This window comes from Convolutriloba macropyga, chromosome 4 (genome assembly GCF_964194025.1).
Source record: "Convolutriloba macropyga chromosome 4, txConMacr16.3, whole genome shotgun sequence".
Classification (NCBI taxonomy): Eukaryota; Metazoa; Xenacoelomorpha; order Acoela; family Convolutidae; genus Convolutriloba; species Convolutriloba macropyga.
This window is the reverse complement of record NC_134471.1, coordinates 28530248-28545415: the sequence shown is the minus strand read 5'-3', so window position 1 is coordinate 28545415 and position 15168 is coordinate 28530248. Positions and strand designations below refer to the sequence as shown.

At 33.0% G+C, this 15168-nt stretch overlaps 1 protein-coding gene across 1 annotated transcript in view; it reads left to right on the top strand.

The window, feature by feature from the left end:
- LOC142337582 (uncharacterized) overlaps window positions 1-15168 on the top strand; it is a 64773-nt gene that overhangs the window by 38716 nt on the left and 10889 nt on the right. Inside the window, exon 2 of the mRNA XM_075386919.1 lies at window positions 9259-10403. Within this exon, the coding sequence (XP_075243034.1) occupies window positions 9796-10403 (608 nt within the window). The 5' untranslated portion in view covers window positions 9259-9795. The remainder of the gene's footprint in view (window positions 1-9258; window positions 10404-15168) is intronic.

Below are 15168 nucleotides of genomic sequence, written 5' to 3'. Positions count from 1 at the left end.
CAGACATGAGAAATAAGCACCGAAAGATAACAAGAAAAAGAAAACAAAAAAGAGATAATAGATATACAAAGAAAGACAAAAATTTCAAAAAATAAAGGGGTAGAAATTAAAACTAAAAAGGCAAAAAGAGAAAAACAGAAAAACAGAAACAGAGAAAGGATAGGAATTCAAAGGATATGTAAAGCGAGAACGACACTAAGAGACAGAGAAAAGCAGAAAAAGAGGAAAAAATTAAAACTATCAACAAGATAAAATTGTTAATAAAAAACAAGTAAGAAAACAAGGGGAGAAGCAAAGAAAAGGAAAACAAAAAAACGAAAATTGATAAAAAAGATAGTGGGAAAAGAAAGAGAAAAATAGAAACTGAGAAAAATTGAAAGAAAAAGCGATAAACAAAAATTTTATAAAGACAAAAAAAGACGAAAGACAGAAAAATTATCTTCACGCGATATAGAAATAAAAAGTGATAACGATAGGATGAAGGACAAAAAAGATTGTAGAAAAAATAGAGAAATAAGAAGAAATTAAAAATGCTTAGAATTGGACGAGAGATTGAAAAGGGAAATTTTTTATAAAAATGAAAGAACAAAAACAATCGTAGGAGAACAATCTGTGAGAAAACAAAATATAGAAAGTAAAACAAGAAAAAGATATAGAAAAAACAAAGAAACAAAAGAAAAGAAGAGAAGAAAACAGAGAAAAAGTGTCGGCAAAGAAAAGAACCAAGGAGCTAACGAAAAAGAGATAAAAAAAGAGAAAAAAGAAAAGTGGCAAAGAAAATAAAAAGAAGCAATAGAGAAAGATAATATAAGAAAGAAAGAAAAAAAGAAAGAAAGAAAGAAAGAAAAAAGTAAGAAAGAAAGATAGAAAGCAAGAAAGAAAGAGAGAGAGAAAGAAAGAAAGAAAGAAAGAAAGAAAAAAGATAGAAAGAAAGGAAGAGTGAACCGGAACAAAAACGAGAGAAAAGAAGAGGAAGAATGCAAAAGAATGACAAAGACAGCAAAGAGGAAAGAAATAGAAAAAGGAAAAATGAAAGGAAATAGCAAAGAAAGAAAAGAAAGATAAAACGTAGATAAGTAAAACAAAAAGATGAAGCGAAGAGAGACGAAAGAACGAACAACGACAGAAAGTCAGACAGAAAAAAAAACAGAAAAAGAGAGGAAAAGAGAGAAAAACGGAAAAAAATACAAAACGAAAGACAGAGAAGAGAAAAAGAAAAAAGAAATGAATGAAAGAAAAGAAAGAAATAAGAAAGTAGAAAAATAGAAAAGGAGAAAAGAAAAAAGAAATATAAAAGAAAGAGATAGAAGAAAGACAATAGGCAATGTGAAAGGAAAGAGAGAAAAAAGTTTTCAAAAAGCAGAGAGACAAGAGAGAGAAAAAAAAGAGAAAAACACAACAAAAGAGAACAGAAAGAGAAAAGAAACAGAAAAAAAAACAGAAAAAAAAATAAAATAAAACAGGAAAGCGAATGAAAAGGAGAAAAAAAGAGAAAGAGAAAAAAATAGAAGAAAGAGAGAGACAAGAAATAAGTAGAGAGAAGAGAGGCAGGAAGAAAAAAAAGAGAAAAAACGGAGGAAAGAAAAGAAAAAAGTAGATGAAATTAGAGGAAGAAAGAGAATGAAGGAGAGCAAAGAATGGGAAAAAGTTATGGAAAGGCGGAAATAAAAGACAGAAGAGAGAGTGTGTGAGAGAGAGAGAAAAGAAAAAAAAGAAAGAACGACTGAAAAATGAAAGAAAAATAGAGACAAAAGAGTGAGAAAAGCAATAAAGAAAGAGAGAAAAACAGAAACGAAAAACCAAAGGATCAGCGATAAGAGAAAGAGATAAGAAAGAGAGACAAGAAAGATAGAAAAAAAAGAGAAAGAGGAAAGACAAAAAATATTGATAAAAAGACAAAAAAGAGAAAAGAAAGAGTGGAATAAAGAGAGAAATAAAAGACAGAAAGTAAAGAAAAAAACGAAGAGAAGAAAGTAGAACAGACAACAAAAGGAGAAAAGAATGAGAGAAAATAGAGTAAAAAGAAAGAGAGAGAAGAAAAAGCGAGAAAGAAAAAAGAGAAGAAAAAGCAAAGAAAGAGAAAAAAAAAGCGATGAATTAAAGAGAGAGCTTAAAATAAAGAAGACATAAAACAAAACAGAAACGAAAGACAGAAAAAAGAGAAATGAGAGAAAAAGACAGGTAAAAACACAAAAAAGAAAAACAGAAAAATAGAGAAATTTAAAGAGAGCAAAGAAACTAAAAGAAATGAAAGAGGAAAGAAAAAAACGAGAGCCCAAAAAAGACATGAAATGGAGAAAAAAGAGAGACAAAACAAAAAATAAAGAAAGAGAAAGAGATAAAGAAAGAATAAGAGCGAGAGAGAGAGAGAGAGAGAGAGAGAGAGAGAGAGAGAGAGAGAAGAGAGAGAAGGAATGACAAAAGAGAAAAGGAAAGAGAGAAATAAAGAAATAAAAAAGTGAGAAAAGACAGAGAGAACAGAAAGACAAAAGAGAAAGAAAGAGCAGAAAATACAAAAGAGAGATGGAAAAAATGATAGAAGAAAAGGAGAAAAAAACAGAAACGAAAGACGAAAACCAGAAAAGTGTTTTTTAATGCGAGTAATACGTCAAGAAACAAAAAAATTTAACCAGTCAGAGCAAGTTTTGAATCCGTACACCATTTTTAGCCTACTATTTTTCCTGTGGCACGCTCGAACCCTCAACCTCCGTTTCCAAAAGCAGCGAAAAAACCCTTGAACTACGGTTCTCCATTTCTTTACAAATTTTTTGTATAGCAAATTTGCAATCTGACACAAAATTTACTGAAGTCTAATTCAGTTTTTCTGTTAATACTGTGTTCCGTTTCCTTTTGCTCTTCGATGCCTCTGAAACATGTTCTGCTGTCGCTCTTTACCATGGTATTCAGACGCCCCTTGAACATGTTTTTTTATGTTGGTTAAGCATGCATTTTTGGCTCTTGTTAATTAAACCTGGTCCTTCATCACGCCTTACGTTTAATATATAGGATGACCTCAGAGTGTGCTTGAGGCCAATTTTAAACTGCTTTTTATATGCATTTCCAGTCCAATCGCGTGGTATGTTTTACTTGTATAGAAATTTACTTTAACTTGTTTAGCATGTATGACTTCCCTCACTCATAAAATTGAATTCCGCAATCACGTTTTTAATCTATATTGAAGAATGTAAAATCTAATTGAAATAAATTAGAAGTCACCCGACCAGGAAAAATATGTTATGTTACCTGAAGATACTGATGTTTGTTCCGACCCCCACTTTAGTGGGGAGGGAGGAACTATATACTCAACTGGGTTTTTTTTTTGTTCAGTCAATTTTGGCCGATCGATATATTCATCGTAGAGAATTGTGAGTGGTATCATTAAAAAGCTTGTCCAGCGTAGAATACGGAATTAAAAAGATTTTTTCGTTTTTCGTTTTTTACAGGGAGTTATCGGGGTTTTGCGAAGATTCAACTTTTTTGTTCACATTTTCAGTGATTTTTGCTGATATTTGGCACAATTTCGCTAATATAATTCAAAATAAGTTGAAATTTTTAACGGCAGATTGTTGTTGTTACCCTTAGAGATAGAAGAGCGTTGCTGAATTGTTTGATTGAAGATTTTTTGGCTAAAATTTTTGATAATATTTTCAAAATTCAAAATTTTTTCATCAAAATGGCACAAAATGTGCTTTTTTGGTCCACTTTGTTAAAATTTGCCAGACTTAGTGACCTAAAAACCTTAACACAGACTCCTTAATCTCAAAAAGAGCGCTAGTTGCAATTAGGCTACGTATGACAGTCTTCTGGAATTAAAACTTTGCCGTTTTTTGCAGATTTAACTCGATAATTATACAAAATGCATCGTTGTTTTTTTTTTAATATTTGAGGAACTCCACTCAACCATTGGTCGTATTCGCAAACACTTGGAACACTTGGTCGGTCTGCCTGCTGGGCGCGCGATAAAATTAGGGAGAGGTTCGATAAAATCATGGATTCTTAGAATCAGAGACTTTTTGGTTTTTATTTTGATGCTGCCTTTTTTTCAAAATATTTTGCTTGTTTTTTAATGTTATATTACTGACAATATTTTTTTAATCACGGCTCCATTATTGAAGGCTATAATTTACGTAAATTGGAGGCTGAATGTAGATACTGTTTGTTTTCAGAGAACCAAAGAGTTTTTATGGCTTTGAGGAAGATTTTTAGTAAAATTTAACTGAATTATTGTTTTTTGCCTTCAATTGTTATTCTTTTAGCAGTGTGATTTTTAAGTTTAACCACTCAATGATCTAAATTTCTTCCTCAAGAGGTCGGGTGAACCTTTTCTTATAATTCGGTTGTTACCTATTGTCTCTTACGTTATTGAAAGTATCTGTTTTAAGGAAATTTCTGTGATTTTTTGAACTTCAATTTTTTGTATTATTTTAGTCAACATTTTGCTTGTTCTAAGGAAGTAGAGGTCACCCCTTTCCTCCTTATAGAATAGAAACTAATTTTGTGGCCGATTGTTTTAATAGAAGGTTTTCTTGTTTTTGGTAATACGAGTTTTCATTCAAAATTTTCTGATTTTTGTGCATAATTGCCCATTTTTTGCTGTTGTTTTTTGTTTCTTTTGTAAATTGTCACATTATTTAACAATCTAACTGATAAAAACTTTACAACATTTGAAACTGAACGTATTTTTTGTTTTCATAACATATGGATTGAAGGGCTGCGACACCGTTCTCTTGCAGAAATTGGTAGAGTTTTTTAAATTTGCCCTTTATTTGTTGTTAATTTTTTTTGTCATATGTCAAATATTGTGTAATTAAAGGTATCAGTGGCCAACTATAGATAAACAAATGAACCTAATATTTGATATCGGTAGTTAGCTAATGGTTATTTTGACTTTCGAATTAAATTTTTTAAAAAAAGGGCAATAGTATTCTTCAACTTATCACTTTTTGTTCGGGTTTGCGATTTTTTCTTCTTATTTTACTATATTGTATCATTTTCGCAAATTAGCCTCATCGTTTCGAGCTCTTTTTATCGTTTTGTTGAATCAAAAAATAACTTTTCTGTTGTTTAAACGTTTTAAATAATTTCTTCAGGGCTTAGACAACTTGTTTCACCATAATTTTGTGAAGTTTAGTTATTTTTCAGTTTATGTGGTTCTTTCTGTTGTCATTTTGTGATAGTCGTTTTACCAAAAGACGTTATGATGATCAAAGGAGACGCAAATGAAGATGTTATATCCTCGCGGTTAATATCTTATAAATTTAATGGCCTCAAAACTGTGGTTTCGTAAAGTTGTTTGTGAAAATTATTAGTTCAGCTTGTATTTAATGTTATTTTATAGTCTTATTATTTAGTCTCATTAATATCAGTCGCGATTAGTTTTCCAAGTAGTTGCAAGACAAACCGTCTTCTCTTTTAGTCGAAAGATTTTGTTGGCTTTGATTTTTGAAAATATTTGTTTTTAATAAAAAAGTGATAGATTTTTGAGATCTGCCAAATTTATTTCTGTTAAATTGTAGCTAAGCATCTCTATATACAATTCACATCATTTATATATTGAAATACAGCGTGCTCTTCATAAGGGTTTTATTTTCCTCAAATGGTCTTTCTTCTTGGAACAACCAGTTTTCATAAAAACCAATTTTCGTGATTTTTGTATATTTACCCCATTTTTGTAGGTTTTTGTTTTCTTTTCACAGTATCACAATAATGGGCGTCATTTGATTTACAATTGTTGTCACCTGCAAAAAATTCAAACGAAGATTTTTTGTTGTTTTTAGTGATCAGCTTAATATTTAATTGATTGGGGGGACATCGTTTTCGTGCATAATTTTTCGCGCAAATTTTTCGTTTTTGCCTGTATTTGTTGTTCTTTTTGTAGTCGTATGACATATCCTGGATAATGAGAGGCCTCATTCACTCTCTATTGAGGTTTTAAATACTCTCTTCTTGATTTCATTTGATGCGTAATGTTTCTGATCAGTTCGAATTTAATTATTTTTTTCAAAAAAAAGCAATGTTTTAATAAACTTTGCCCCTTTTTCTCATTTCTAGTCGACTTTTTGCCAAGTCTCATTGAAGAAAAAGTCCCATATTCTGTTCCAAAAAAAGTACCAGTTAATCCCCTTAGTATAAATTTTATCTGATGCCATTTTGATTTGGTTATTAGTGGTTTTCAAAAAATGGACAAGGAGTTTTGGTCGTAATTAATATTTGTAACTATTTGATTTTTATTGCCGTCTTTTCTGGTATTCATATTATTGTAGCCACAGGTCTCATAGGCCCTCTAGAGTAGATTGTTTTATTCTTTTAGTAGTTTGTTGAACGATATCTTGATATGTTAATTTTTTTATCTCTTCCTCATTTAGTAGACAATTAAGTGAATAATGTAGATGAGCGGGGTCGGAACTTAATGTGCGAACGCACATTACCGAGCCGCCATGTTGAATTTTAGTTTCAAAATACAATAGAATTTGAATTCAGAATCTAATTTTTTTTATTGTTTGGCAAAATTTGGTGTTTACTATATAGATGTGCTTTTTCTGCATGAGAATTTGTTTTGGAGATAATTCCATTTTTTCAGCCAGATTTTTGCTCATTTCAATTTTTGTCCCTTCTAGAGAATATAAAAATACCTCAATGGTATACACATCTGTCCATCTGTCCACTCGAGAATCAATGAAGTTGAAAATTACAAAGCATGAACATTCTTTTTTATTTTGAAAGTTTCCTTTCTGATTCATTTGGTAGACATTTAAGCCAAAGATGGGGATGAGCTGGGTCGGAAAGTTATGTGCAAACGCAAGTTACCCAGCCTCCTTGTTTCCTTTAATCCTTTTTTCCGAAAAATTTGTACAATTACGGTAAAATTAGGCTATAGTTTACCGTCAATTTTGAGACAGCCTTTTCGCCTGCAGTACCTTTTTTTTCGTACATGACTATTCAGTTCAGTGGCCTTCAATTTCTTTTTTGAACAATTGTGGGTCACTTTTGACATTTGGACCCTAGATTTATCTTCTGGATTGTGTTAATTTCCGTCTGGTTTTGACGGATTTATTTTCCGCCATTTAGTCAAATCTGTTATTTGTCCCAAACACGTCAAATTACAATATAATAAAATTATGGCACTTTGAAGAGTTTTAAATATGTCGACATAATCAGCCCATGGAGCTTTCAGAGGTTTTGAGAAAACTGGAGAGAAAAAGTAAAAGTTTATGGGTTGCTTTTCATATCTTGGGAGGGAGAAAGAGAGTTTGAGAATATGTGTGGGTTGACAGTTTTGTACTCAGTGGGCCCTTGGCGACGTAAATTGGATTGTCAAACAAAGCGGGTCTCAAAAGAGGGTACCCTACGCCATACCAAAACAAATACCCACTATACACACATTGCAGTATTATACTATACCATAGCATACCAAACTCACTCATACTAATTCTATAAATAACATCAATTTCACATATTAATTTGTTTCTTGAGGGTTTATGTCGATTAGCATAACAGCGCAATTGTGATAAAGGAGCTTTAGTTTGCTGTCAAAAAAAACTTTTCTCGCTTTTATAAAAATGTTTGGTCATACCTCCACCGAAAATTTTGCTCAATAAATTGTTTTCATTAAAACTTACGACTTGTGAAGATTTGCTGCTCCGAATTTGCCAAAAAATTTCAAAGATTGCTTTGATTTCTACCCACAAAAATGTAATTTTTCAAAAAAATATCAAGAAAAACAAAAAAATGTAGGCCGTCACATTTTAGCATTCTACGTTCTTGCCTCATGCACATTTTCTAAATATTCTATAGCTCATATTTTAATTTCGCTAGCCGTTTTTTTTTCACCTAAACATAAATTTATTCTTGAAAATTGATGGTAACCGATCAATTATTAGTTTATTTTTTAAAACCAATCAAAGATAACGCAACAGCCAAAAATGTCGCAACAGCGCATCAGAAAAAGATTGGAAAAGATGCTGCAATATTCTGCCAATCAAAAATTCTGTTTAATAAACATTCATAGATCGCTCACGAGACAGCGGTGAACAAAAGTCGTAAAATTGTATAACGTTTAACTATTTTGGGTAATTCTGGGACAGGCCAAGGCAGTATTACGCCTCAAGCCAGTATTCAGTCTACATACGCTACAGGGTGCGGGAATGAGACTGTGAGGAGAGGAGAGGACGGGTTAAAGTAGGACAACCCTCAATTCCTGTTCCTACGCTTCGTAAAGCCCGTTTCAGAGAGATTTATTCAATATAGCCCGATTTAGTGCTAATCCGATGATATTGAGTGAAGTTAATTGAAGACCAATAAATCGAATTCAGAAAATACCGAAAGGACTCGCCAAATCTTAAATCACAACGATTATGTAATCTAACAATATAATGTTCTCCATTTTCGTCATTTTCTGTATTTTTTTTGTTTTCTGGAACGTTTGGGTGCCGCTATTCCCAAGGACGCTAGTTCCCTCAATTTCCGCATTCGGTTTACTAATATTTCCCACTTTTAAATAAATAAAAAATCTAAAACTCATATTATATGATTTCGTAATGACAAAGTATCCAATTTTTCCTTTTGTTTGTGTCCCATTGCCATTAGCTCATCAACTTTTCAAAATTTATCCCTCTTGAATAAATCATAAACTAAAGCATTCCAGCGTTCACTAATCTCATTTCATCGGCGAGTTAGTATAGGCTAAGCCAATAAAACCACAGTTAACAAACAATATTTTAAATGTTTTTCAAGTTTTCGTGTTCTAAGTTTGACATAATTATGATAAAGCACGCTTTTCCAACTTTTAAGTACGTGCAAAAGGTTCTCTAAAGACCTGTTTAATCTCATGTTCATTTTCATAACCTTGTGAACTAACCGCAAAGTCAGACAAAATGGAAATACTTGAACGAAATGCACCGTGTTTAGACCACTAAAATGACACGTCTAGAACTTCTACGCTAAGCGCAATCGGGTTATTTCACGCCAGTTCTATATAAAGTCGCTCACATTTCGAACCTGCCAAAAATGGAACATATTTATATTCAGGAATCGCTTTTGCCTGAGCTGAACTAAAACTGGGTTTCAACTTAAGAGACAGGTTTGGGTATATAAAATACACGTACGGAAACTTAACATACGCTCAGCCAGAATTTGGGTTATTTTAGCTGGCTCAAATCCAGCGACCTACCTTGAGAAGAATAGAAAAACATTTAGTAAGTTTAAGTTTGGCACTGTATGAGTACCTTTACATATACAAGGTGTTGTATATTACAAAAGCGGGTGCTCAAATATGGTTCAAATCAGGAACACCGTCTGTAATCATCAAACTTACTTCACTTCAATTTGGGACGCAGAAACGAGTAAGCGGGAGCTCATTTCGAACTGCTGGGATTAATTAGATCAAAGAACTGAATTCAACCGGGATTTCCACCACGTGAAACCCTTCTCCTCTATGACAAGCGCGACCTACAAAACCTGCCCGAAATCTAGGAACGATTCCAAGTTTATGAACTAATTTTGTTATTGGCAAAACATTTATACAACAACCAGGGGAACTTTTAGTTTGCCAGATTGTGAAAACGGTTTTACGAATTCTTTGTTTGGTCAGATTGGAAGTCAACTTTGGTTATCTTCGAGTGAACGAATTTGGTGGGTTTTGTAACCCGTAAATAAGTCTACTACCGGGTTTTTACTTTTAATTCATAGCTCCCAAATGTCGGAAATGGATCCAAATTTGTTTATGTTAACATTATTCACCTAAACACAAAACCAGACTGTTCTCTATAGCATATTGCTGAAGAAATTTGAGGTACAATGGAACAAAAGCAACTTGAACATTCGAATTCTTTAACTGATATTAGCACAGCAGTTGCTGTGAACAGCGGTTCTTGTGAGACAACATCTAATCAGCCGAATAACGAAGGTATTCGGTTACCAATGACGGGTCACAACGAAACAATCGATGAATCGACACGTCGACTTGACCTCAAATCCCCTTCAGAGGTCAGTGAATCGGTACGTCAGCTTGACCTCAAATCCCCTTCGGAGGTTAGTGAGAGCACAGTTGGGAAGCGATTGTCAATGCTGACACTTTCAGGAAGCTCCTCGGTCATTGACTCATCATTGCTAGATGTCAATATATCAACACCGCGATCAACATCAACAACATCGACTACGCGCAGAAACGACATTGACCTTTCGTCCTTGGGTCTTGGTTCTGAATCATTTAGCCCGAAGCTAAGAGCTTCAAGGTCGAGGTCTTACGGTGTCCGGTCAACATATACAGAGAGTGGAGATCTGGACAGGATTCCTTTGTCGCCTAGTTTGTTCAGGAGGCCTCGTTCTCTGGAAGTGATACGAATAGTAGAGCATTTGAGAACATTGCAGGCTGTGGATAAAGAGAGTGTCACAATGTATTGCAGGTTAGTTTCCCTAATAAAAGAAAAAACGCTTGAATTGACCAAAACTACCACAACACTGACCACACCTTGTCCATGATGAATATTGCCAACCGGTATGATCGCAATTGAGAGGCTGTCAACCTCCAAGGCGAAGCCAAAGTTTTAATGAGCTCTTATTTACATTACAACAGTGTTGTATAACTTACACAATTCATATTCCACCACAATGTAATGGGGGTTATCACTCCAACCCTCAATGTAGTGGGAGTTAGGAATCTCATGCACCAGCTCTATTTTGATAAGCCAACTTTGATATTGTATCAAGATACAAAAATGGTATAAGAAGCCCCTAAGAAACTAAATTAATTGATAAAAAGGTCTTTTCAATTTTTTTTATTTCCCGAGAAAAAACAAGGCTCAGAAATTTCACAGCTTTCAAAATTTTACCAAATTTAATCCAATTTTAATTTAAATATTCTACTCTGCCAGTAGTAAACAAAAATAAAAAATGTAAATAAAAATATGAAACGTGTTTATTCGTCTTAATTATTTCTGCAGACAAGTATAGTACTCAGCATCTCAGTAAAGACTGTTGCTGGAAGTGACGCACATAATAATATGTTAACTGTTGTCAGCTCAGACATGAGATCTTCAAATTTAAATAAGACAAGGAGGCTCGGTAATGTGCGTTCGCACATAAAGTTCCGACCCCGCTCATCCACATTCTTGGCATAAATGTCTACCAAATGAGGCACAGTTTTTTTTAAGAAATCTGTCTGAACAAAAAAATCGCCTGCAACGCAAATAACTGAGTGTAGTAAAAAAAAAGTCACATAAGATTGATGAGATCAACCATTATTAAGAAAACAAGTGAAGACGAACACAAAATCAAACAACAAAAACATTAATTACATCCAAAATTTTGTGTCCATTTTTTTAAAAAGAAAAACTTAATAACAAAGTAAAAATGGCTTCAGATAAAACTGAAACTTAACCACAATAACTTGTAATCACTAGAAAAGATATGCGACCACTCCATAATAAGGCTCGGTACCAATTAGACAAAAAAGAAAAAAAACAGCAATAAAAAGTTGGCTTATATTTTTAAAAACAATTAATTTCTGATTAGTGAAAACCATAAGATAGCAATTGAAAACATCCAAGATCTTTATGATCACATACGGTTTTATAGGAGGGCAGTAGGACCTGTTATCATCCAATTTTTTATGCGGTTACAAAATGATCAACTAATGGAGACAACAAACAAAATTCAATTAAACTTGGCGAGAAAATGCTGTCGAAGCCGTAAAGTCAGATTTTTGCCACAAGATTTGTTCAATTGAGCCTTCCTCGAACGCCAATAACGTGGTATGCAACCTCTTTTTAACTCATGAATGAGAATCTGAAACAAGTAAACAAAAAAGAGAAACAACAAAATTAAGTAATACTTTTGTGTTTTTTTGAAAACAATTATTTTTAAAGTCATGAAAGCCATCAGGTAAAAAAAGAAAAATTTAAATAGGTCTTTTTGTTCGACCAAAAGAAGCGCTTAAGACCTGCATTTATTCAGCATATGTCTTACCTCTACAAATAAACGTCACTTACAGACAAAAATCAAATTTCAGTTTACTTTTCCGAAAACCCGTGTCGAAGCGAGTAAATTCATAATTTTTTCAGAAGCAATAAATTTTGTACACTTGCACCTTCCCCCGCGGATATTAATGTTATATGTGACATGTAATTAACGAGATAGACTAGGTGACAAATTGACAAAAAAGAGCCAAAATGCGAAGTTAAAAAGTCTTTTTTTTTCATTTTTTAAAAACAATTGTTTTCAAAGTCATGAAAACCATCCGCTATCTACTCAAATCGGAATATCGGCTCCATTTTTCCACTGTGAAAAGTCAAGCAAACCGGTCATTATCCAGGAACTTTCATACGACTAAAAAGGCAAAGTAAAATCTACAGTTAGAGACAAATGTGAAAAATTCAATCAAATTCTTCGAGAAAGGGGTGTTGAAGCCATTAAAACCATAGTCTATGACCTTTCTATGTTCAATTGTGTGCTTTTTGAAGCCAATTTTGTAATATGTGAGCGGTCAATAATGTGATAATGTGACAAAACGAAATAAAAAAGTGAAAAAAATGCCAATGCCTCAAAATCGAAAAAAATTGTGAAGTCTCGTAGTATCAGCGCCAGAAAACCATAACTTAACGCGTAAAACCGCAATAAATAATAAGTTTTAGTTCAGAAGAACGAAGAGGCTGAAAAAGCTTTCTTTCTTTGCTGACAGTAAGCTACAAAATAACCAAATTAAAAGAAAATGAGTGGGACTGTTCATTAGGCCATTGTTTATTTAAAAATCAAACATCTTTAAAAGTCAAAACGGCCATAATCTTTCCATTAAAACAACTAAAAAAACTAATTGAGAACTAATTAGGAAGTCAACTGTAGCTATCAAAGGTAAGCTTCGATTTGAATTGTTCTGTTCTTTAATTAACATAAAAAAGATCGAAATTAAAAAAAAAAAAATCGGTTTGCTGTTTCTTTCATTGAGAACACTCAATTGTTTCGAATGTGGTAGATATAGATAATTTATTAGTTAAAAGATCAAAAATAAATGCTGTTTTTTGATAATCGTAGAATAAAAGTTAGCAAAACGACAAAATTTTTATTTCAGATTACTCTCAATATAAGTGAAAGTAGGAATAGTTTGTTTCCTTTTGTAGTTTTAAAGGATTGTGTTAGTTGTTTTGGGTGTGATCTTCAGGCAAATTTTGTCTAAGTGGACTAAAGAAGCTTATTTCGGTCAATTTTTGATCAAAAAGGCTGAATTTTGAAATATTTAACCAAAATATTAGCCAAAAAAATCATATCAAAAAAGTCAACAAGACTTTTTGTCTCTAAAAACAAATTCAAAAGTGTTATTGTTAACAATTTTGACATATTTTAGCAAATTTGACAAAATTTTAGGCAAAAATTCCGGAAAACTTGAGTAAAAATAACGCGAACGGACTAATATTCACAAAAAATAAAACCATGATAACCAAAAGCCTCGGATAAACCAATCACCAAGCCTCCGCTATGCTGAAAAGTAAACCCAACAACATTGTTGTTATAAAAATTAACAAATTTTGGCAAAATTGATGAAAATTTGGTCAAAAATCGGGAAAATGTGAAATAAAAAAACGGATTTCCGTCTACTATTCACAAAACTTCAAGTCTCGATAACTCTCTGTAGAAAACGAAGTTCAAAAATTTTATTTTTATTTCCATATTCTACGCTGGACGGGCTTTTTAATGATACCGCTCACAACTCTCTACGATGAATATATCGATCGGTGAAAATTGACTGAACAAAAAAAAACCCAGTTGAGTATATAGTTCCTCCCCCCCCCCCCTCAAGAGGGGTCGGAACAAAAAGTAATTTAACTGATTGTTTGTAATCGTTCTTTTCACAAGTGACGGCATTAAGGTGTGCTTTCTTCTTAAAAAGCTTTGTTTTCCAAGAAATCGGTTGACTTTTTTTATGTAAAACCTTTAGTTCAAAATTGATGGAAACAGTCTATATAGATTAGAGGAGTTTATTGAAGAATGCAAATAATTGTTTCTCGAACTAAAAATATTTAGTCTGCTTTAACTGTTAAAAGTTTTTCGACGGTTGGCTGCATCACTAAAAAATTAACCATAATTGCTAGGTTATAATAATAATTTACCACAAACTTGTATGCGGCTCCTTCTGTTTTGGCAGTGCTGATTTTTTTTGCATTCACACCGGGTTAAATATAGACTACTTTCAAGTATCCACACACACACACACACACACACACACACACACACACACACTCATATACACACACACACACACACACACACACACACACACACACACACACACGCCACCACACACCCCAACAGTCACGTACATGTATGGCATCTATGGCTATTTGTTCAGAGCATGAATGCGCAGGTTTTATTCTCGCCTTTCAAATATAGCATAAGCTGCGTTGGAAAATTGTGGGTGGACGCACCTTACCGATTCCTCTTGTTTTGTTTATTAGACTGGGAACTTTTTCCCCATTATATAAACAGTGGTGATTAAAATAGAGACATAAACTTGTACTTTAATCAAAGAACAGAGCTATGATACTGTTTGGTATCTTTCAGAGTAACAGAGTGCAAGTATTTCATCTCATTCAGAAAATTGCAATTTATTATAACAACCAGCTCTGATTAAAAACAACTACATGATCACTTTTGTCACTGGCATTGGTAGTAAATCTTCGAGATGCATTAAAAAGAGAGAATGGTGGGATTTAATTTTTGCTTACAAGTAAATAAGACAACTCGTAAAGCCCTGTGCGTGACATTGTTATTTTCTAACATATTGATAGTTTTTAGTGAATATGGGTTGAGTTAGCAAATTATTACAAGAAAACCTTAATGAGGTTAGCACCAATTTCTGAATGTTTTTCGCATGACCTGGAGGTTCAATAATAAACTTTTTCCGATGACTATTAAACGGCCATCATTGAACTCGACAGAACGCATTCCATCAATAAGAGGCAAGAAAATAGAACAAAAAAGAGTTAAAAAATCAATATCTGATGTCAAAAATTTAAAATATTCATTTTGTTTTCAGAGTTTGCAGTTGTATAGACCGAGCATCTAAAAACGCTCATCTCCCCGAGCCTCTAAGTCATGCCAAGAACAGTTAAGGACTGGTACTAACCTTATCAAGGCTTTCGTTTTCTTGTAACAATTTGTTACTTCAACCCATATCCA